The sequence below is a fragment of the Pezoporus wallicus genome, unplaced genomic scaffold (assembly GCF_028554395.1).
Source record: "Pezoporus wallicus isolate ANWC-B61680 ecotype Strahan unplaced genomic scaffold, APGP_CSIRO_Pwel_v1 contig_2543, whole genome shotgun sequence".
Classification (NCBI taxonomy): Eukaryota; Metazoa; Chordata; class Aves; order Psittaciformes; family Psittacidae; genus Pezoporus; species Pezoporus wallicus.
In genome coordinates this window covers 1,696,837-1,721,287 of record NW_026638172.1, presented here as the reverse complement: position 1 = coordinate 1,721,287, position 24,451 = coordinate 1,696,837, and the positions used below count along the sequence as shown (strand labels likewise).

Here is a 24,451-nt window from a genome sequence, read left to right as displayed (position 1 = left end):
GAGAGTGTGGAGCCACACTAACCATTGCCTGCAGCCTTTTATAATCTTTCTACATCAGTGCTCTAGAGGCAGGACAATGAATCATTGTGGTCAGGTGGCATGCAGCTCTATCGAAAGAGAGCAAGTGAGTAAGCACTAATGAGGGCACGGTGTTAATGCACGAGTAAGCATTAATGGATACATAGTGCTAATACACAAGGCATAAGCCTTCTGGGAAAAGAAAATGGGCAGAGATAGTCTGTGTCCCACCTGTGCTATGTGAGAACTGAAGGAACTGAAAAGCTCTAAAGACCTCTCTGCATTATTGTCAAAGGTCTGTTTACCTATTTAAAAAAGAGATGATGTTTCTGGTGTGTGAACAGTCTAACCAGACCTGCTCTTCTCTGTGCTTATAGGTAATAAATACCACGCAGACCTGTATTGTCTGCATAACTTAGGAGGCATCTATAAGAATTTTTGTGATTGAGTCACAGTAAGAGGAAGTGTCTATCTACCTGTCCTAGCAAATAAGCACCTGGTGTTCTGCTTAATCAAGATTAAGATTAGATACTGCACCATATGGGAAAGCTTTCCAGTTAGGAAACTGGAAGTAGTAAATTTGTGATGGCAACTCAAATGTTCTTTGCACATTAAGAATTTGGCACCTGTTATTATACAACTTCATGGCATCACTTATCCAAAAACTTAAAAAAATATGCAAGTTAGTTCCTTAAGGCTTAGTTGGGGAAATCCCCAGGCTGTGCTATAAAAGACCTCCATTGTCCCTGCGCTGTCACATCTGCTGGGTGAGAAGATGAAGCACACACAGGTGGCTGTGCTGCTTCTCATGCAAATCATGATCACTCTGGCTGTAACAAAGGCGGCAACAGAAGGGGTAAGATGAGAGTTTCATAACCTGAGCTTTGGTGTCTTCTTTTCTTCTCATGTAATTTAGATTGCTGAAAATTCTTTATTCTTCAAGGTTACTATTGGGCAAATGCTGAGATCTCTGCATGGAGAAAGTTTGAAGTATTCCTCCATCCTCCCTCCAACTGATGTATAAGGACTGGGTAATAAATGTAAAAGTGAGGCACAGGTTTAAAATCAGAGCCAAATTCTGCCTTTGGTTAGATGAGTGCAACTCCCAGTGAGGCTCTGAGTGGATTTTAAATGCTCTGTGTAGCTTTTAATTAATTAGCAAGGGCTTATAGCAGGAAAGGATCCACATCTTTGATGTGAAAGCAGTTGGGAGGTAGGGGCTTTTTCAGTTGCATGATTGCTCTCATGCTTTATGACTAGGCACATGAAAACCATGCTGGCTGTTTTTTGTGGGGTGCTCTCCCTCTTCTCCATAAAACTCTATCTGGTTGGGCAAGAGAAATATTCAAATCAAAGCCAGCTGTCAGGGAAAAAAAATCCCAAACAGCCACCAAACAATAAATCCAGGGAGGAAGGGAGAAAAGCAAAAGTAGAAAAAAAAATTCAAGAATTAAAAATTAAATTACACTAGTGAAAGATTTGCTTTGATTTTGTACTGCATCTTCTTTTTTTTTTTTTTTTCAATTTAAAACTGAGCTTAAATTATCAGACAAAAAAGTTTGCAAATAGCTTAAAAACTCCTCCAAATGAAACAAATCATTTTGGTTTTATTCGACCTGAAGTGATTGCCTTTTGGTATTCTTTAGATAAAATCTGGGAAAAATAAACAAGCAAACCCCTTTTTGGCTCCCAATGACTCTTTCTGATTTTGTGGTTTAGTCACTGACCAGAAAGATCTGGCATGCCACTAGTTGCATTGTTTGAAGTTTGGGAGCACTGTGGATGCAGGCAGTGAAGTCAGCACCTCCTGGGAAGGTGCTTTTATCTGCTCAAAACCCAGAAAGTTTCGAAAGTCAAGACGGAGGTGTAAATATGTATTGATAAGCTTGATATGGGAGATGTTTCTCCTCAGGCAGCTTTGCTTTAAGGCAGCCCCAGTTTATGTAACTTACCAATTTGTGATGCTCTCTGCCCTAACAATGTCCTCCTCTCCCCCGCCATGTTCAGTGTAATCATATAATCACACAAATGCTTCTTGAAATGGATTTATTTGACAAACTGTCCCACAGAAGCCTGTTTACAATGTGTGCTTTAACAGACCTGCCTTTTGCCAGCCATTTGTATTTCCTCAGCATTCTCTAGCTCAGGAATGGGGCTCTGGCTGAAATTTGGGAAATGCAGAAAGACACAGGGGTGAGCGCCCTGTTGCAGGGGAAGCCCATTTGATGTTCCATCTGTCACACCATTTGACATCAAGGGTGTCTTGCTGCAGTTCCCAGTTTGCCACAGATTTTGGTGAGACCCTGTTGTGGGTGGCAGTGTGCTGCATCCCTGGCGATGCACCGTGCTCTGCACACTGTGTGGGGATGCAGCAGACCTTTAGTGACACAGAGATCAGTGCCAGAGTGACAGCTGCTCTCCTTGGTGTGGCAGGAAGGCAGGTGCCAACTACAGATGAGAATTAAAGGACATGTATATCGTCTTACTGCATAAAAGGCTCCCAAGGTGGACCTGGCTGTATCCTTAGCACTGTGGTGGCTACCTACTCTGTGGTGGGATGCTTTCCCCTCCATGGTGCTAGTAGCAGAGTGGGACACATGCCCCAGCCATCACAGCTTGCAGCCTGACATCTTGGTGTGAAAGCAGCAACAAGTGCTGTGCTGAGAAGCTGGAGCATGAGCTGGGCAGTGAGGAGCAGACATCCTTGTTGGGAAGACAATAGTTCCAAATTTAGGGCAGGAAAGCACTGTCCTGTCATTTTATACTGACATGTAATCTGCTAGGGCTGCCTGCCAGGCCCCAGCTCACACCTCCTGGGCAGGCTGAGCATCCCCTGCCTTTCATTGGTCACATCAAGCCTTTCTTCAAGAAGTGTCTTTGAAGTGACATTATGCCCAGGAAAACTTCAGTCACCTCAGCAGCAGATTAGAAAAGTCAATTAATTTTACAGTTGCTGGGGATTGCTCCCATAGTAAAATCAAAGTGGTTTAGAGCTGCAGTGTGGAGGCTAGCTGGTATGGAAGGGATGATGCTATCTGCAGGAATTAACTCTGGAAATGGCTTTCCTTTGCTTTTCAGAGCCCTGATCCCAATACAATGCTCCCATATGTGACTCAACCTAGCAAGGTGACTGGCAACCTGCACACTCCCCCAAAGGTATAACCATTACTGTTCTTCAATAAGTCCAGAAAAGAGCAAAATTAAGAACTTGTGTCCCAGTGTTTAAATGGTACACATTTAGTCACTCGGAGATTTAACTCTGATACAAGGCATGTCAGTTCGGCTGCCCAGGAAAAGCCTTCAGGATACCCAGGATTTTAGGCAGTAGTGAATTCCCCAAATCCTTAGTGCTGCTGTTGTGTCATTCAATGCCTTAGGTCACATCCAAAGCTCCAGCACTGTCCTTGTGACTATTGAACTGGATCCCAGATAGGAAACAGCTGGGGCAGTGGGGGTTTGATAGCAATGTATCAAACGGTTTGGTGGTTACAGCTTCCCTGGAGGAATAGGGAGACTTCTTTTCAACTCTGCCTTCCCATGTAAACCAGAACAGGGCCTTGAAACTGCCTTCTGAGAAGTGCCCGCTTCTGGTTGCTGAGGGTGAGAAAGTCTTGATTCTCCCTGTTCTACTTAGATCAAAATTTATTCAAGTATTGGATGATAGAGGGACTTGTATCTGATTTCCATGCCTTCTGGTACAGTGCTCAGGTTCATGGTCTGTGGATTTCAGGGTTTGGTTTCCCTGTCTCTCTCTGTCAGTGACTGCTTAATAACATGTTTGCTTCGGAGCCGATTCAAAGTGACACAGTTGTTCTGCATTTGCAAGCTAGTACCAAGAACAGAGTTTGTCCAGAGCACAGCTCCACAACAGGTTGGAGCCGGTAGACAGCTTGATCTTTGGTCTTCATTGTCCAGGGTAACCCAGTGTGGTGCCTGGGGTATGTGGAGGGACCTTTTCCCGCTCCAGTAAAGGATATAGACAGTTAAATGGAGTCAGGAGTCTCTCTCCAGCTCTCAGTAACAGGACACAAACCTCATCCACCTCTTAGGTCAGCTGGGGTGGCCTCTGGTCCCTGCTGTGTGATTCCTTAGGATGTCTTAGGATAACCAAGTAGCTAATTCAGAGCTGTAAATGCTGCTGGGCTACAGTGTAGCTGGAAATTAAGCACTGAAATGGCCTGGCTGTTGTGAGCATGAAACCCTATGCCCACATTTAGGCAGCTGATTAAATATTCTGTTTTTCAGAAAATGGAGTAACTGTTGGCTCCTACTCCTTTTCTTAAATTGAAGGGTTGTGGGAAAGGAATATCTCTCATAGCTTCAAATATGCGTATGTAACAGCTTAATTTTACAGAGTGAAATGTTGCAGTTAAGTCCTTGCTGTAGGCTAGGACAGTTTGCTCTTTTTTAAGCATCCAATATAAATTATTAAATTTTAAAAACCATACAACTCGATCAAAAGTAACAGCCTACCTTGTGGAAATTTTTACAGGATCAGGGAAGACTTTCTTGCTATATGGTTATCATTTGACTGGTTTTATATTTTGATAGAAGTGCTTACTGACCCAAGGGGCTTTTAACTAAATCATGCTTCTTGGTTTCATTAATGTTACGATCCCAATGTTTGTAATGTCAATGGAAGTATGGAAACAGTTCCATCATCCCAGGCTGTCTGCTCCTTTGGGGAAACTGTCTCTTGGCTCAGACATAAGCTGCACTTACTGCAGTGAAGCTCTTCCTTCAACTCGGGACTCACTCCTAACACAGATGTTAAAATATAATGGTTACTTTTCATAGGGAGTTTAAATGCACATATTGGAGGTTTTTTGGGAGGTCATCTGAACATGTTTGTGAATGGTTTGCTTAGCACATGAAATAAGCGTGGTACCTCTAGATAAAATGATAGCTATATATAATCAAGACTTTATAGCAGAGTATACAATGTACAGTTCACACTACACTATGTGTGGAAACGTGATTATGTATACAGCACACTATGCTGTACTATGTATAGTACACTTTCTCTTGCTATACATATACACATATATGCTGTACTTATGCTATTCAAAGAAGGGATAGAATACAATACCTTCCACATAAAAATTAGCATGCCAGTGCACAACAGTCTTACAGACAGTCACATATACTCGCTAAGCCACATTTATTTCTTCTTTTGTCATCCCACACCCCATCTGTTTCTTCTGTTATTACTGAACAGCTAGCCATCCCAGTCATGGCCTTACAGAGAGGATTCAGAGGTATAGAAGCATCTAAGTGACTTATGAACCTATTTTTCATAGTTATTTAGGTATTGCTAGCGTATCTTCAAAAGTACTTGGAAACTTATAAATAGTTTGCAGTAGGTTCCCAGTGGGATTTTCAGAAGTGCTTTGGTAACCTACCTGTCAGGGAAATCAATGGAAGTTATGTGCTGGGACATTCTGCAATACCATGAGATATTTCTCTGCTTCCTTTCACATTAAATGGCCTCAGAAGTCTGCCTATGTTTTAAGGGCTGTGGTGCTTAGATAACACAGATAAAACTTATTTCCATACTTTCTTTCAAAATGAGATGCAGGCTCTTTGTTATGGCTGAGCTAAAGAGGTTTCCGGAAGTGTGATCTGGGATCATTCCTGCTTGCTGCTGTTCTCTTCTTGGGCTCACAGATCAAGATAGCTTTGCTGATGGCCATCACTGCATGTTCTGCACTGGCTTGGTGGTTAGTTGAAATCACTGTGAAAAAGCAAAGGGAGAAGTGTTGAAGTGTCAGCTTTCAGTGAATAGTTTTGTTGTTTGCTTGTTTATTTTTAAGTGGGAAAGAGAAAACAGATGAATAATACTGGGATTTCTGCAAAGCAGGAGGAGAGATTATAGAAAGAAGTGTATTTAAGGAGCAAGCCTGTAGCTTTAACATATGCAGCTGCATTGAAGTGTGTACCAGAATATTTTAAAGTAACATCAAATATCTTTATTAATAAATACGTGATAGGTTTATGAACAAGAAACATTTTGTGTACAAACAGAAAAGAACAGCTCCAAACACACTCAGTATTCAGCCCAGTGTTTATAGGAAATTATGTGCTTTGGCTGTAAATTATGGCAAGATTATGAATTGCCAGCCCTGACCTTTCCATACACATTACACATTGCTCCAATGGTGATTCTTTGAGCATGCAGACAGTCACGATTCGTGCTAATGGCACGGGCAATGGCTTTGCAGACTACCCACAAATGTGGATGGGCGGACTGTGATTTGTGGGTATTACGTGCAATGTTTTGTATCAAAATAAATATCTCTTCTGTAGGTTGATCCTGCATATTTAATTCATCACCTTTCTACGGTATAATTAAATGCGCATGTTTGTTACCTCTGGGCTGGCTGAGAAACTACAAATTACACATTTTTCTCTTCAAAACCCCGTTACTGGCTCTGTTACACTGCTTTCATCTCTATGGATGGAAATGACTAGATAATCTGATCAATTCAGATAACAGAACAGTAACTATAAACCCTAACTATTAAGTTATTTTCCTGCTGTTGTGTGCTTTTCTGTCTGCTGTAAAAGTTATTTCATTATCTTAGGAATGTTGTCCACAAGATTGGGAAAGTAAGGACTATTATATGCCTCTGTTTTTCCAATGGTACAATCTTTACAGCAATATTTAACTATTTTCAGTAAGATTGTAAGGCTGAATCATAAAAATTGCTAGCTATTTTGAGCTCATTAGAAGAAAAAGGTGAAAGATGTCTATAAAAAGAAGTTTTTTCCTCTAAGGGTGGTGAGGCACTGGAATGGGTTGCCCAAGGAATTTGTGATTGCTTCATCCCTGGCGGTGTTCAAGGCCAGGTTGGACAGAGCCTTGGGTGAGATGGTTTAATGTGAGGTGTCCCTGCCCATGGCAGGGGGGTTGGAAATAAATAATCTCAAGGTCCTTTCCAACCCTAACTATTCTATGATTCTATTAATGAAGTTGTAGATCTTATAATTGTCATAGCTCATGTTATTATCAGACCTTAGTTACTGATTCCAGAGAAGAATGCTAACACTTTTTTTCCTTGCTGATTTGTTATTGCAGCTCTTCACCAATGTGTCTGGCTCTGTGGATGACGAGGGAACTTGTCAGTGCTCTGTGTACTTGCCAGATACCACCTTCCCAGTGCAGAAGGCTGAGCAATTGGAGATAATAGCTGCAACACTCATGAAGAAATTTGAGATAGAGCTTTCTCAAGTAAGGTGTTCTTTTCTCATAAATACAACAATTGTATCTGCTGGAAAATGGTTGCCTGTGGAAAAGTACAGCAGTCAGTGCTTTTCTGTGATGTGTCTTTCAAACAGTGGGAAAGAGGGCTCTGTGAGAACACAGAGAAGGGTGATTCAATCTTAAATCTTTGACGTTGCAGGATGTCGTACATTTGAATATCCTTAGGTCTCTTTTCTAGGCCTTTAGAGCTAAAGGCTTACAGTATTTTTGGAAGAATGGTTATGTTTCTCCTCTTCTGGCTCAGTTTTATTGGTTTGTGATTGCTACACAGAGCTACAGGAAGCCAAGCCTCCTGCTCTTTCATGTGTTATTATTTTTATCAAGACAGCCAGCTTGTGAAAGGGAAATGAATAGAAGGAAGGGAAAAGTCACCAAAGACCAGAGTGAAGAAGTAGGTGAATATTTGCCCCTTCGCTTCTTCTGCTCTCATGGATTAGAAAAAAAAAATTAAAAAATAAAATACCTTTCTTGTCAACATCTGAAGTTGTGGCAGTGGGACTGCTGAATTATGCATTGCTGTTGAAGACAAACACACCTTACACTGTTCGGCTGCTTTTTGCATGAATTCAGATTAATTTGTTTTGAGGAACATGGGCAAACCTATACATGCTGCAGTTCATGGGGTGAAGCTGCCTGTGAAGACAGAAATCTGTCTTTGACTTTTGATACTGGATAAATATTCAGGATTCAGATTAGGTGTCCAGCAGAAAGTGTTTCCTTCAGGAACCAAACTTCTTAAGAAGTGAAGTGTCCTTGAATTAATCAGCAGAAAAGGAACGGCATTAAATTATAAATTCTAACTATAAATATTCATAACCCTCTCGTATAATCATGAACAGATAAGAAGTTATGCATAAAAAACACAACAACAGCAGAGGATCCTGTGGTAAGATCTTTCGGTTCAAATCATTTGTTTTGAAAGAATTGGAGCTAACAATGAGACACACTCAGCTGTCAGCAGGGATATGAAGGGCAAACTGACAGAAGTCCCACTGCCTCCAAGTACAGGAGGTACCTGATCCCTTGCAGCATGGAGGTGTAGCTCAGAGTTAATGATCCATGAAGATCTCTGAAGTTTCAGGTCCCCATACTGTTCCTATTGTGGTCAGTGCTGGCATTTTAAGCTAATTGCACTGGAACAGGATCAGGAGCATGCTTCTCAGCCAGAAAGTTGGTGTGGCTCTTCAAGGTGTTTGTGTGCTACCTCTCCCAGTTATGTGCCCTTGTGTAACCAGTCTCTTACCAGTACTTCCTCAGTATGGTGCATATTTCCTTTAGGATGGTTGACTTACCTGCTAGTGCCGTGCAGATCTAGAGAGCACATCAAGTGCTGCTTGACATCTTTGTGTGGACAACCTCAGATCTCTATTGAGTTCAGACATCTTGCTCATATAAAGACACAAGTTAATATAGATACCTAAAATTAGGTGTGCAGATTTGTACCTGAAACTCACCTCTAAATTCAGGGCAAGATAAATCCCCACAGTGGACTTCAGTGTCTAGGCTGCCAGCTGGCGTCACCTAGTGTACTGTGTTGTCCTCCTTAGGTGCCCAGCAGTGTGCCACAGTGTAGACACTGACCTTTCAATTCTCGCTGCAGACAGCAAAAAGTTCTTTCACTGACCCGGGCTTCACTGAATTTCATCCTGTCAAGACCAATCAACCAAGCAGTGTTACAATGCATCTAGTCAGATAAAGTGTGATATATACTTTGGTGTGATATTGGCAAAGAGACACTGGGTCAGAAATGAAAATGAACAGATTGCATTTTGATGTGATTTTATGTGTGTAAGATTTCTCAGTTGTGATGTTGTTTTTCTGTAGAAAGAAGAAAGTTGTCGAACATTGCCTTATTGATATCTGAACTTAAGAAATCTGAGATCTTGTGATGCTTGCATCTCCATGCTTAAAAATTCTCCACCTTTCCTGCTAATACAATTCAATATATTACTTCAGTCATGATAATACTCACAGAAAGAAGGAAATAATGAAATGGAGGAAAGCCAAGCTCTCATTCTTGGTCATTGTAAGAAATGATCCTGAGCAAACTCCTAGGGAATCATGCTCACATGTAACCTAGTCTCACCACAGGGGTGAGAATTTCTACTGAGTGTTTCCTTTTTTGACTCTGAGAATCCATGCTTCAGTTGCTCTTCTATAACACACATTGAAGCTCATAGGAGCTTTTCCTGGGTAACAGCTGCAGGATTAGACCCTCTTAAGGATGCTTTCCATGTGCTACAAGCCCCAGATAAACAACCTGATTGAATCGTTAACCTTTTGCCTGATTGTTGGCTAATTCAAAAGCAAGGGGGTCCTTTTATAGAATCAGCAGGCAAGGAAGCTCACAGATAAAGAGATGCTCTCATGTGCCAAATGAGTACAAACTGTAGGCTGAAAATACCAGTCTAATTTTTCCTCTGTCACATCAACCTTTGCCAGCATAATTATGATTACAGAAGAAAATTAACCTTTCAAAGCAAAGCAGGAATTGGCTGCTCCTCTCAATAGGAAGAGGGAGAGGACAACTCTGTAACAGGCTTGGATCAGTATGTGATCCCAAGGAGAGAAAGTGCCTTTCAGAACTTGGCTCATAACTGCCACAACATCCTCACATAACAAAAACTGGAGGAAAAAATCATGCCTCCCCTCTGCCACGAACAGCTGTTTTCAAAACAGGTTAGCCTGCAGTGGAATTATTCTGGGTGTCAGCTTGAGGACTGTCTGCCAACCTAGCTCCTTACAGGTCTGTAGAGGTCAGGCCTGCCTGAAGCCAGTGTCCTGGGCTGAGTGACTTCAGAGAGTTGTTGGTTTTGTTACTTCTCTCTTTTTTCGTCCCTCAGTCTTCCCAATTTTTTCTTTTACATCTTCATTTTGCACCATTCCCCCACTTCTGTATTCTCCAAGTGTGTTCTAGAGAAGTGTCTCCATGCTGCAAAACCTGTTTTGATAAATACCAATTGCAGGTAAACGACACAGTAAATAAGCATTGCAAATTTTTCCTGCCCTTTTCATTCCACGAGGGTGACAATGCTTAGAAAGGAGGAAAAACTGAAACTGAGGAATTTTTTTCCTACATATGCTTCACATGGCTCTACTCTCTTCCTACAAAGGGCTAATACAGGTCTTATGCACTCATCTTACCCTGCTTTAAGCTTTAATGGCAAATGTGGCAGTAATCAGTGCTAGTCATTGGTCTGTAGCTCTAAATACGGGATATGCGCAGAATTTCTGGGCCAGCCTGTTAAGGGAGAGCAGCCAGTCCCTAGCAGGTAGATGAAATAAAAGAACAGGGATTATAAACTGCTTAAATTTATCTGTCAAGCAACAGAGCAACATCATGTTCCTTTTTCAACTGATATTTCTAAGCTAGTGAAGCTCCTAAGCCATACCTGAGCAGGCAGGAATGTCCACACAGGGCATTTCAGTGCTTGACATATGTGCTGAATTTGTCTACAAAAGCAGTATAAACCTGTTAGAGCACTGCTGGGAAAATTATATTTGGCCAATAATTCACCAGAGGAGCTATTAGTTGAAGTTCATTGCGATGCTGGTGTGGCTGTAAAGAGCACTGCAGAGTGCTGGCCCTAATTCAAGTTCAACTTGGATATCTCTCAGCTATACTCCACTGGATAGTGTTGACATGTCTTTAAATGACCTAGATGGTTGACTGAGTGAAAACCCTCTGATGTTGGAAGAGAACTTCAGGTCTGTGTCCTGCAGCACTCTGCAATCAGGGCTGAAAAAACTATGTATGCCTTGTTCCAGCACTCAGCATTTTGTCTAGGCTCTCAGGACCCTGGAGAAAACTTCGGATTCACAGGTTTCTCACTAATGAGCAGCCATCACTAATTCCAGCTGTCTGTTTATTTCAGTAGTTTGTGAATTTGGTCTGTATTTCATTATTATTGTTACCATTATTATTATTACTATTAGTATTACTGTAAGAAAGGTTATTTCCACACGCCCCTCTGATGCACGTAGCTTCACACAGCAGTGCAATTTCATTCACACATGGGCTTGCTTTATGTTTTTCAGGCTGTAATCATGTATTATTTTTCTTTATTTCTTTTTTCTTGTGCAAACTCTAGACACAGTTTAAACATTGACCTTTGAAGATTATTTTCAGGAGGTTTTCTTCAGGATTTTTTTTTTTTTTGGAGAGGTATCTTCCAGCTCCAGACTGATTTTGCTGATCAGTGAATTCACAGAATCACTAGGGTTGGAAGGGACTTCAGGAAATCATCAGGTCCAACCACCCTGCCAAGGCACGGCCACCTAGAGCAGGTTACACAGGAATATGTTCAGGTGGGTTTTGAATGTCTTCAGAGAGGAAGAATCCACAACCTCCCTGGGCAGCCTGTTATAGTGCCAGATTTAAGGGAAAAGAGACATAACATTTATGAAGCATATGGGAAAGAAATTACATGTCTTTCCCAAAGTGTTAAATTTCAAGTAACTAACATTTTCAGAGGAATGTCCCAATTCCATATAATTTAATCACTCTGCATCACAATGCTTGTGCTGTGATCTTTGCCTCAGCAGATACATGTGTGAAAATTTATTTATCTGGACAACTGTTTAATGGTTCAAAGGCTGAAAAAGCTGTTACATAAATTACTTTAGCTAAAGCCTGCAATATATTTTCACTTCCATTTAAACCAGATTTGTTTTTAATGCTGTGATTAAACATTTTACCCCTGCCCAAAGACAAACCCCAGATTGGTTCTGCCAGCTTTTGACACAATTCAAATGTACACAGGGTAAAATCCTATTTGGATTCAGAGCTAGTGAGAAATGAAGTTGAAAAACTTGGGGATCCTTTATTGCATTTTTCAGTCTCCTTGGGTTGCTTTTGTGAGATAATACACTGCAGATTTCCTAATGAAATTTTTGCCGATATAAGTTCTTGGCATACTGAAGATAAAATTAGCTCAGAGAGGCAATATTGGCAAAGAATTTAAAAAAAAGGAAGACTGAGTAAAATTCTGCCTTCAGTTATCCCCAGGCATTCCTGAGGGGAATTTGTGCAACTGCCAACAATAAATGAGGATTAAATTTCACATATTTTATATATGTGATGAGAATTTCATTTATGTAGTTTATGTGAAGAATATATACGTCAAGTATGTGGAAGTCATGCATAGGGTACTCAGAAATATAATAGCGATTTCAAACAGGATTGTCTTATTTGCTAACCTGGACTTGAATATGTACCCTTTTTTTTTTCATTCTTCAAGGTTAGAGAGTACTCAAAAAAGATTGAACTGTATCAGCAGCAAATCCTTAACCTAACCATCAGAGTGCAGCATATGGAGAAGAGCAGTATATCCTACACAGAGCTGGACTTCCAGTTGCTGAAAGTAGAAATCAATGACCTGGAGAGACTGGTCACCCAGCTGAAATTCAGCCTTGTCGGAAGCAATGTCATCGTTGAGCAAATATATTTGGAGGTATTCCCAAAGTCTTAATTAGCTACAGAGAGTTCAAATACACAGATAGTCTATTCTCTCTTTAATGTTTAGGTTGAGAAAATGTAGCCTGTCTCTACTGCAGCCAGTGGAATTATTTTAGCAGTTCACCGGCATAAATTAAAAGAAAGCTTGACCTTAAATGTATTAACAGCTTTTTCCTTGATATAGAGCATAAAAAAGCAAAGAAACCCCAAAGCAAATGGAGAAAGCTTTATTTTTACCAAACATCTGCCTGGAAGTTAACAGTTTCGCATAGTGTTAAGCACACAAGCTGATTATATTATTATAATAAATAATAATTTATAGACCCCCATGCTTGAAAGCCTCTTTGCTTTAACACAGATAATTAAAAAAATCAGCTTCTGGTTGCTAGGGCAGTGACCCAATCAATATGAAATCAAGAATGGGAAAGACTATCACCTTCCCAGCAGACTATAAATCACATTTTCAAAATTGTAGTTAATCACTCACCTAGAGAGTATAATAACTTTAGATGAAAAGTGAAATATCATTTAGTCCATTGTCCTCTAGATCATCAAGTAGGTGATAGAGAATGTTATTTATCTTTGCAAATAGAATTCTAGATACTTTTGTAAGGCTGGAATAAGTACATTTTATATATAACAGCTAGTACCTCCTAAGACTTACTAGATATTTTTGTATGTACTATAAAAATAACACTATATTTTTGCATTATGTTATACAGCTGAGAACCAAAGCATTTCTTCACGGTCACATACATCTGCTGGAAATATAAAGTTCAGGCTAGCAGGATAAAGCCTATTCTTGAGGATATTTCTTAAAAACTGTTCTGTAACATCTTCTGTGTTATGATCAACACTGCCTGAAAATATCTGTAAAATAAAGTCAACAGAAATTTGAATTTATTATCTATTTTTCTGTGTCTAGATCACAAATCTGACTATACTGGTAAATGAACTAGAATCACTGGACAAAAACAATATCCTTGCAATTCGTCGACAAATTGTGGATCTCCAGAAACGACTGAAAGAGTGTGAAGAGGGAACGCACAAAACTACAGTACCCCCTTATTTCCCACCAGGTAAGCATTTCTGTTGCATATCAGATAAGAGACAACGTAATACATGGGTAGAATAGTAAATGCAGAGATTTCCCTTTGTTAATATTAAATACAGTTGTAATGATGCTACTTAGCTCTTGAAAAATTGAGCAGACAGCTCCTAATGTTTCATCAGTGGGTTCAAAAGGAAAATAAAGGCAGGAAACAAACTCTTCCAGACACAGTACCTATTTTCAACTGGAAAAAGTTGTCATCTTCATCTCCCCTGCAGTGTGAAAATCAAATATCTAACCCCTCTTCTCTTTCTCAAAACAATTACTTTTTGTTTTGTCTTGTTTTTGTGGGAAACACTAGTTTTTTTTCTGACCAGCTTTGATTTTTAATCGCTCTTGTGAGTGTGACTGTGTCATGGCAATTTTGTTCTAATGTTGCTTTGGGAATGTCTGAGCAATAGCTGATTAATAAAGCTGCTGATACCCAAGCTCCAGAAGGTAGCTTTGCGTGAAGATTACTTTTGCTTCACAATCTTTAGAAAAGATTTTTCGAAATCAGAAGGTCAAGAGACCTGGGGGGAAATTCTGGTCTCAGCAGATAAGTGGGAGCTTTGTTACTGTTTTCTGTTGAAGTAGGATTTTATAATTTTCTTAACTAATAAAGGTTATGTTTGGGGCTAATAGGATCAGTGATTCCAGAGTGCAGTTCATATTAAAGTATCAACATTCGCAGGTCATGTGGCCATTAGTTTACAACTGGAATAATTTTTGTCTTGACATGGTATTCAGTTTAAAAAATCACAGTGTGAGTGAGTTATAGTCTGAGAAGTTTTCAGAGCCAGATATGATACACTGGAGCAGACCACAAAACATTGGTGCAGGTATGCCAGGTCAAGGATCACGCTTGCTAACAGGAGGATTTATCAAACTGTGTTGATCCCATGAGTGTTGTATACACAGGGAGCTCCTTTTGACAGAGCATTGCAAGAGAGAGAGTGATCTGTTGTGTACAATACCCAGGGGAAGGATCCTGCCTTTTCACATAAGCTTGTTAGCCATCAGCTAGAGTTGCCCATAGAAAACAAGGAGTAGTGCTTGCAAGAAGTGCAGATTTGCACCTGCTGGCATTTACCTCTTTATGACCCTGGGGCCAGCTAGCTCTGACACCTAGCTGGAAAGGTGAGAGATAGAAACACAAGCCTCTCTTAGGGTCAGCAGCCTTTCCTATTGTGATCTCCTGAGGGTTTCATGGCAATGTAGGCAGCTGTTGCACTTCTCTGCAGGATGCATGAAAAGCACCTTGTCTGGGCATCAGGCAGGAGAAAAAGCTGAAACAAAAACCTGCTTTACAAAATCTCAAGGTGCTTCTCTGCTCCTTATGGAAGGGCTTAAAATGTTCAAATGAGGAAAAAAAAAAAAACAACAAACCCCAGTATTTTAAAAGGATTTGGGATAGCATCTCATTGATTCACTGGGGGTAACAGTGAGTGGTAAGAAACAATATATTTCAAGCCTACAGCAAGCCCTTATTTCAGTGGGAAAATAGTGAACTCTGGAAAAAGAATACTGTGTCCTTCCATGAGCGATGAAGAAAAGGGCTGCTTTTAAACCCAGGTGGTTGGCATGAGCATCTGTAAGACACAGGAACTTTCATTGAATGGGAAAGGGAGTTCTAGGCTTCACAGTGCAGATTCGTGCAAGGGTAGGCAAGTCACGTCTAGAGCAGGATGGGTAAACGTAACTGCATTGAATTGTGGCTGTACTAGGATTATTTAGCATTCTTTCTCAGGCCATGGTGGGGAGGTGGATAGAATTTATCTGGGACCATATTCCTGACCTGCATGCCAGCTAGCTCAGGCACCTTTGCATGTTGCTGCATTATGTGAAAAATACAGAGCAGAAAATAACCTAAAAGACCAAAACCCTGGGTGGTGTGAACAATAGCTCCATTGATTTCCAAAGGATTATAACCATGGACATCAGCTGAGAGCATCCTCTGGTGTTGTCTGTGAGTTTATCTTCTGCCCACAGCAATAGGAATCCCATAGGGATTGGAGGATGTATGTGGGCATATTGTTATGGCCATCTTCAGGGTGAGAGTGGATTCTGGGCTCAGCACAAAGGACTGTTAGAGCAATTGCCCTGGGCTGGCAAGTTTCCTGCCTCTTGGGAGGTGCCAGCTGTACAGATAACCCAGGTGTTATGTAGGCTCAGATCCCTGTTAATCCATACAAGACTGGTGTATCCTAACTTTACGTGCCTGGTGGGGAAAAAGCATTCTCTGGGCAAAGAACTTTGGGCGAAGAGCAGTTAGGTGTCCTGCAAACTATATCTGAAAACAAGAAGACATAGTACGATGTTATTGCTTGGGGGCATGGAGTAAGTGAGAGAGCTGCATTTTCTAGATGGCCATTTTGGAGGTTTTGTATGGATGCTCACACCTAGGACTCCAAAGCTCTCTAGCGCTCATTTATGTGTATGAACACAATTTCCATGCATTTTGTCTGCAAGCTTGAATGCCTTGAATTCCTGCCAAACCATTTGGCCTTGCCCTGCTTTTAGTTCATATTATATTTATAATGTTTGTATTAAACTGACTCTTTGTCCTGTTTTCTGGAGGCTTTTTTTTTTTTTTTTCTCCTTCATCCTCTCTTCTGCATGTTTTGGGTAGGCAACATGAACTAGAGAGAGCTTGGCTAATCCCCAAGCTGTCTAAGACCATGAGTCTAAAGGCAAGTTTAATTAAAGCTTCTTGCTTCTCAGTGCTGTAGTATGCAGCCCTCTGACTCTGTCCCTCAAGACCTTTGCTGCTGTATTTCTCAGAGTGAGCAGGCCTGTTCTTAAACAACAAAGCAGAAAGAGATCACTGGTGTCCATTTGCCTTACCCTCTGACCGAAGAGGTGGGGGTTTGAGTGTCTGAGATAGGGCTCAGTAAATGCATAGTTAATTATCCTCCTCCTCATCACTGGCTTTCCAGTTGCAGCAGTTTCTGGCATCTTTCTTCTCACCACTCCAGGGGGAAGAAATATTTATCCATTTGTTTTTCTTTTGTGCTGTTCTCATCAGGGCAAGTATAGAGAGGAAAGACCCCAGGATCGTTCTTTGAAGACTCTGCAGCAGGTTCTTTGTCATATCTCACTGAAATGATCTGAGAGGCAGCAGGGAGAAGTGAGTCAGATGAAACTCTCAAAGGCAAAAAAAGAAAGGAAAAAAAGAGCAAACCTGTTTTCTCCTTCCCCCCTCTGGCTTTTATACATTTAGGAATTAAGGATTTCAAGTTACTGGTGAATAGGTCTCAGCAGGAGGAAACTTGGTGTAACCTAATGCTGAAACTCAAGCAGTCCTGTTGGAGTTGTATAGTGATTTCACTTTTACCTTACATTTTACCTCCTATGTATCCAAGATGTCTATGATTTTTTGAGTGTTTTGGGTTGCGTTTTGAAATAAGTATGTCCATACATGAAGAGAGAGGCATGCCTGAAGGAACTTGAGAAGAGCTCGCCAGTGGCTCCTCTCTAGGACTGTTTGGACTGCCCCTGGAGACACATTGGCAATGGCGGGAGTTTAGCTGAGGCACCTGAACATTTTGTTGTCTGAAGGTAATTCAGGTGGACTCCAGCCCTCTACCTCATCCCCTGTTAGATGCTGATAGCATAAGTCTCTCACCAACTGTCATCCTGTGCCTGTGTCCTGTGATGCTGGTGAAAACAGAGGTGCCTGCATGGATCTTCCTGTGTCAGTGAGACAGTAGGAGCCACATGAGTCTTTGCCAAACCAGCTCCATCTCCTATGTCTCAAGCGGTAGTAACGCTGGTAACAGCTCACACATCTGGATGCAGCGGTTCGTCCAGTGGGAGAGGAGGGTACACATATGGTGCCTGGGAGCATGTCTGAGAGTGTAGCAGTAGCCTGCTCCTGGTCTCTGTGGCCTCTGTGGGAGTTACTTTAAATGTAGGTCCCACATTGTCTTGTGCTCTTCAGCTGCATAAATGAATGGTGGTCCCTTCTCTTCTGTGACCAGAGGAAGCTGCTTGCTTTGGGGAAGCTGCTGGAGTTTGTTTAGCACTTTCATTGTCAGAGTGAGAAGCTGATGTTCTTTGTGAGTGAAGTGGGTGAAGCAAGACCAGATGGGATGCTCCGTTTTGCAGCCCATTAGCCAAGCAAGTCAGACTCCCTCCAGTCCTCATAAGTAAATGCCAGCTTTTTTCTGATGAATAAGAAGGATTAGGAAACAACTGAGCTGAGATACTGGTTCTTTATGTAAGGAGAAGTATGTGTGTTTGTACCTGTGTTAGTCCTCCTCTCACCTATTTGCTACATAAGCATGAAATAAAGGCAGGCAAAAATACCAGGACTTCATTTATCAGTGGCCCAGTGTGGTGGTTTAAGCCCAGCCGGTAACCCAGAACCACGCAGCCGCTCACTCACTCTCCTCCTTCTTCCTCCCCCCCAGAACAGTCCAGTACCTAAGGTATAACACAAACCACTACTGCTACCACCAATAATAATAATAATGGTAAGGGAAACAACAAGGGAAGAGAATACAACTGCTCACCACCCGCCAACCGATACCCAGCCTGACTGAGCAGTGATCTAGCACTTCTGGGTAACTGCCCCCAGTTTATATACTGAGCATGACATGCTATGGTATGGAATACCTCTTTGGTTAGTTTGAGTCAGTTGTCCTGTCTCTGCTTCCTCCCGGCTTCCCCTCCACCCTGGCAGAGCATGAGACTCAGAAAGTCCTAGGTCAGGGTAAACATTACTGAGGAGCAACTAAAAACATCGGTGTTATCAGCGCTGTTCCCAGGCTGAAAATCAAAAGCACAGTACTGCACCAGCTACTAAGAAGGAGAAAAATGACTGCTACTGCTGAACCCAGGACACCCAGAACAATGGATAAAAGAGTTAAAACCTTAAAAGTTTGAATAATGCATATGGATTTATTTCAAGTGCCTTCTAATATTTACAAAATTACATGACGCTTAGTTTCCTTTGTGCATTTTTTTTCCCCACAAGATCCAGACAGGGAGACAAGTTTAGATTAAATAAACAACAATGAATTCTTCTGAACCTGTGCTGAAGACAGATCACCCCCTGACTACCGCTGAGTTTTTTGGTAAAAAAGTAAGAATTCTGGGAAGAGTTTTCAAGGAAATCAAAATCAAGCACATACTCTATAGAAACCACAGATGATTTTTGATATCATTAAAACTGAACATGCTTCTAACTTTATTTTAATAATTCATTGTTTCATAAATAAAAACCAAACAAGTGTTCAGCAGAGAGATCTCTTTAAGGGAAGAAATAATAATTTATTATTTCTTTTGTAAAAAAGGTCTCTCTGCTGAACACACATTTGTTTTTTTATTTATGAAACAATGTATGAATTATTAAAATAAATCTGGAATTGTGTTCTGCTAATGACATGAAAAATTGTTTGAGGTCGCATATAGATGAGCTTAGTAGTGCTTCATTACCTTCAAGCTTTGGTGCTATATTTTTCTAAACAAATCAAGAGTTTTAGAGCATTTAATAACCATTTAATTCTGGAATAAGTTTATTGTGATTTAAACACAATAAGATATTCAATATGTCACCAGCTTGAAAGAAGCCCTCATGCAGGAGGCAAAAATTTATAATAGATGTAAGAAAAAACAGTTCAAATTGATTAATGGAGTTGGCAGGCTGCAAACTGTTTTGCACTGTCTGCTTTAGCTTTCTTCCTCTGCATGAGCTGAGGTACAAGCACCTCCAAACACTGGTATCTGTGCCAAGTGCTGGGGCCATGTTACTAGCCATGCTACGTGCCATTACCAGAGATACAGCTGGGCTAGCCATACAGCAGTGCCTTTCTTGTGTGCTATATTTGGAAATGAGGTTTCTGCTCCAGGGCCTCATCCTTTGTAAAGCACTTAAATGCACGCTTAAATGCTTATCTGCTTCAAACCAGGAATGCTGATTCGCATTTGATTCTTGGTGGTATGGAGGGAAGCAGCGTTCAAACAAGGTCATCCTACATTTCACATTCCACAAGAATCCCAGGACACAAAAGGGGCTGAGAGGAGAGACAGGTTTGTTCACAACTCATGTCGTCAATGCAGAGCTGCTCCCGTGCACAGTACTAAACCCAAAGAAGTTGACAATGTGGCCTGGGGACATAGGGCTTTAGCTCAGCATAGTGATTTATATTTAATATAAAGTTGCCACCCAGCTTCCTCATAGATGTTGAGAGAGGCTGCGGGTGAATCATATGTCCCTCAAGTCACTAGTGCAAGATGGCACAAAACTGTGAGTGGTGAAGGTGTTCTGTAATAGGAGGAAAACACTATGTTTTGAGAAGAGAGGAGACATGGAGAGCTTCACTGTGCAAATGGACTTTACGCATTGGCACAAATGTTACCCTCTTGCTTGGACCTTTCTAATATTCAGACCAGAGGTTTCCTTGACCTGGAGGCAGAGCACCTTCCCCTTGGGCAAAGCAGATCAGAAAAACATTCTTCTACTTTTGCAGCAGTCCATTTTTCACCTTGTTCCCCTGTCTTTCTCCAAGAAGAATACTTCAGATTGGTCTGTGTCCACATTTCCCTCTATCTTTGGGATAGATTAGGATGCTTTTGAAAACAAGATGTCTCTTAGGCTTTTCCTGACAGTGGCTTTAGGAGTTTTCAATTCAGCTTTGTAAGTATTGTCTGGCTTTGCTTAGGTATGGGCAGTTTGAGGGCAATCTCTCAAAGGGATTCCCCCTTAAGAACAAAAGGTAAATACTCTCTCTGTTACATTTCTTTCTGATTTGTGCTAAGACATAGGTCACTGATATGCTAGATATCCCTTCATATGACTGAACTTATGAACAGTCACTCTTTTCATACAGGCTGTAAGCAATCATGCTTACATGCAAAATATTAAAGTCTCAAAAGATAAGTTTGACTTTCATCGTTGGTGCCATAGCTGGTGGTGTACGGAGTCCCTTTGCTGAGGGAACATCGAGCAGTTGTGGCCATTAGTTTACCCATTACTTGGCATGTGACCCTTGGGTCTAGTGGCTAGAGCGCCTCACTGAATTGGGAAATATTAGATGGTGCTAATCACTTGACATCTCTGTCTCCATTACCTCAGATGAACATATCCTTACAATGAAAAATCTGGGTCACTTTTGTGGCAGTAATACAAAAAGCTAATGTTAATACTTGGAAAAAACATTCTGGTTTTTGCTAGTGGCAGCTTTGGACTTGTCAAACCCATGGACATTTGTAAGTGGACTTTTTTCCTCCAATGCCTTATAATATTGAGAATTTATCAGGAAGCAGGAATGTTACTGCCATTCACCATGAGAAAAGGAAAGTATTTCTTGTATTTTGATTAATTTTTCCATGAGCTTCAAATGGCTTTGTAGTTGATATATGGAAAGCAGAGCTGTTCTGGTTCAGCTTGAAGTTACGTTCTCCTCAGAGTGGCTTTACATGAAAACTCGGAGTAAAATCTGTATACATTTCCTAGGCTGTGATTGTTACTGTCTGCTGATTTCTTTGAGGGCCTGAGGTGGAAGACCCATGCAGCTGTGATGCCCTGTTGGGAAGCTGTGATTCTGACAGCAGAATGCTAATCTGATATGTGATTCTGAAATTACTGCTACTGTTGCTCCTTCCTTCCCCTCCACATTGAAATACATAGAAATCAGATGCTCCCCCTTTTTTCCCCCATCTCTTATGCTCTTAGCTCCACTGAGGTAAAAAATCACCTAAAATGCTTCGTCAGTTGTATTTTCCAAGGGATTTCCTAGCGCATATGGCTGACGTGCATCAAATGGGCAGAAACAAAAATCTCTTCCTTGTCTGGAGCAGCACAATGAGCACTTATTTTCTGAAAATTAATCCTAACTGAGGATGGATGTCCCTATCTTTTTTCCACCCCTGCTTGCCCCACATAGTTGTAGTAACATGTATACTGCTTTTTTTTTATTTTTTTACTAACTTTGTGAGTCAGTTGCTGACCTTGGCCCCAAAACGAGCCTTCTGCTCATGAAGCTATGCATTTATGCCTGGCCTTTGCCATGAAGCTGATCTGAAAAATCTCTCTCCTGATGATGACATTCAGAAATCCTGTGTTTTTCTTTCTAATTTCAGGTAGCTGCATTCACCGTGGACTGCTGAATGTTAGCCAGCCCTATATTGCAAAGCTGAACTGGAGAGGATTTTCCTACAAATATGGTTCCTGGGGCAGAGACTACTCTCCCTCTAACCCAGAGAATGAAGTATATTGGGTTGCACCATTGAACACAGATGGGAGATACTTGGAATACTACAGAATTTATAGTTCCTTTGATAATTTGTTGCTGTTTAAACCCATGTATGAAAGTAGAATAACATACGGGGAAGGAAGTGGTGCTGCCCTTTATAATAATTATTTGTACTATCATGCTTATAATTCAAGATATATTGTGAAGCATGATATAAGAAAAAACACCATGGTTTTAAGGAAGGAGCTTCTGAATGCTGCTTACGGTAACCGTTTCTCTTATGCAGGTGTATCATGGCAAGACATAGATTTTGCTGTGGATGAAAGTGGGTTGTGGGTAATATATTCAACAGAAAATAACATGGGCAACATTGTGATTAGCAAACTCAATGACACTACTCTTGATGTGCTAAATACTTGGCAGACAAGACAGTACAAACCATCTGTTTCCAATGCTTTCATGTTATGTGGTATTCTGTATGCCACAAGGCCAGTGAACACTAGGAAAGAGGAAATCTTCTACATGTATGACACAAGTACTGGCCAAGAAGGTAGTATTAGTGTCATTATGGATAAAAAATTAGACACAGTCCAAAGCATTGATTATAGCCCCACAGATCAGAGACTGTATGCTTACAATGATGGTTATCTCCTAAGATATGATGTGACCTTTCAGTCCTAGTATCTCAGTGACATAAGCATGCGATAAAACTAGCAGCAACCAAAATGAGAGATCCGATACAACTTTAGACAATGCCAGTTTAGAATTCTTCTGATCTGTTGTACTGTATCTGTGGCTATTATATATACTACTTACACTTAAAAGAATTGCCCACTCTGGTCAGTAGCATTGCTGACAGCAGTTTAGCAGTACCGGGATCTTTAGGTTTTGATTGGTGTTTATGGGTGCTTGGTGCTTTACAATCGTCCTGCTTCTAAGGGTAGATTTACTGCGTAGATTTAGTGCATTTAGATTGCAGAAATTGATGGGCCCAGCCTACCTACTGGCCAAGAAGCTAATTACCCACTGATGAGCATTTGTCACTGTAACACAAAGCACGGCTCACAGAAACTGAGAATGAATTTCCGCCATTCTTCATCAGAGTGAACTGAGGGTTCAGAGAAATTAATAGAAGGATTATGATACTGTGGGAAATATACTTGGTCAGAAGACAGCAACCCATTTGTTAGGTGGGAGCAGTAGTATCTGCCTCAAGACTTTAGGAGAGAAGGTAGAAATATACTGTGCTGTTTTAATTCTTACCACAGGGAAGGAAGTGAAGGCACTGGGGCAGGGACAGAGCCCACTGCCCTTAGCATCACTGATGCAGTGGGACAGCAGCCCCCGGGGCCCCACTTTTAAATGACTCGCAAGAACTTCTTGGAATGACCTTGTGGACAAAACTGGCAACAGGGCATTCACCAACTTTCCCTCTGTCCCACTCTCCTGCTCTTAGCAATTCTGCATGTCTAAACTTCACCTTAAAAAAGGTCTTACTGAAACCTAGACATGTTCATTTTCCTGGCAGTACAGTGTAAGAAACACTGTTTTGCTTTCCTTTATGCTCTTGTACACTGATGCAAATCTTCCCATCGACTTTATTGGATATGGGTGGCTTTTAGTTGTATATCATGCATTGCCATAAAATGACAGCCATATTATTCAGTGTGCCTCTATTCAACATTTTTGCCATTCTGTAATTAGATTCCTGAGAGTCTTGTTAGTAGAAGGTCCAGTTTGTACCCTGGGTAATTCTGTCTTACAGCAAGGTAAGAGGTTTTGTGGAAAACAGCAGTCTGGTCAAATTAGTTGAGTATATGATGTGTGTAGGTTTTTTTTAATGAGTATTGTGTAATAGTTTCTGAGTGTGTGTACTGTAATAATACCTTACCTTCATCACATCAGAAAGCAGCCTGGAATTCAGAACTCTACAACAACAAAGAAAGTTCATGTGATTCATTTCCTTCTGTTACTTATGCATTCATATCTGTGTCCTCTGATAATCAAAATCAATGCATATGCAAATGAATGGTTTTGTTTTAATAATAAAAAAAAGTTCAAAGAATCTCAGCTGTGTTATAAAGCCATGTAAAGCTGCTTGTGATGAGTAGGTAACTTCTGGGAAGCCAGAACACCAAATGTTTAAAAAAGGGTCACTGAACTGACTTGGGCTGTGTGTGCTTAAGTAGTTCTGGGAACAGCGCAAAGGTGTGAATCAGCATGTCAACTGTTGACGTCAACTGATGTCAACTGATGTACTTATGTAAAGTACATAAAAGGAGGTTTACTTCCCCACACAGAAATATGTTCACTGGTTAGGGTAACATTTTTCCACCAAACTGAGATATTACTCAAGATATTGGAGGCTGATGAACTGATGACATGTTTTGAAGCCAGGTGTTGCAACTTATCGTGTACCA

General features: G+C 40.9%; 1 protein-coding gene across 2 annotated transcripts; it reads left to right on the top strand.

The window, feature by feature from the left end:
* Positions 1 to 782: 782 nt before the first annotated feature.
* Positions 783 to 23,971, top strand: OLFM4 (olfactomedin 4). Of its 2 annotated transcripts, XM_057409685.1 has the most exons (6): positions 783 to 874; positions 3,097 to 3,174; positions 7,097 to 7,249; positions 12,523 to 12,735; positions 13,666 to 13,819; positions 21,919 to 23,971. In XM_057409685.1, the coding sequence occupies exons 1-6, from the start codon at positions 794 to 796 to the stop codon at positions 22,710 to 22,712; spliced, it is 1,473 nt and encodes a 490-aa protein (XP_057265668.1). In that variant the 5' UTR covers positions 783 to 793; the 3' UTR covers positions 22,713 to 23,971. The 2 variants fall into 2 exon arrangements, with proteins under 2 accessions (XP_057265668.1, XP_057265669.1); XM_057409686.1 differs by lacking the exon at positions 3,097 to 3,174 and having other exon boundaries at positions 796 to 874.
* Positions 23,972 to 24,451: the final 480 nt, after the last annotated feature.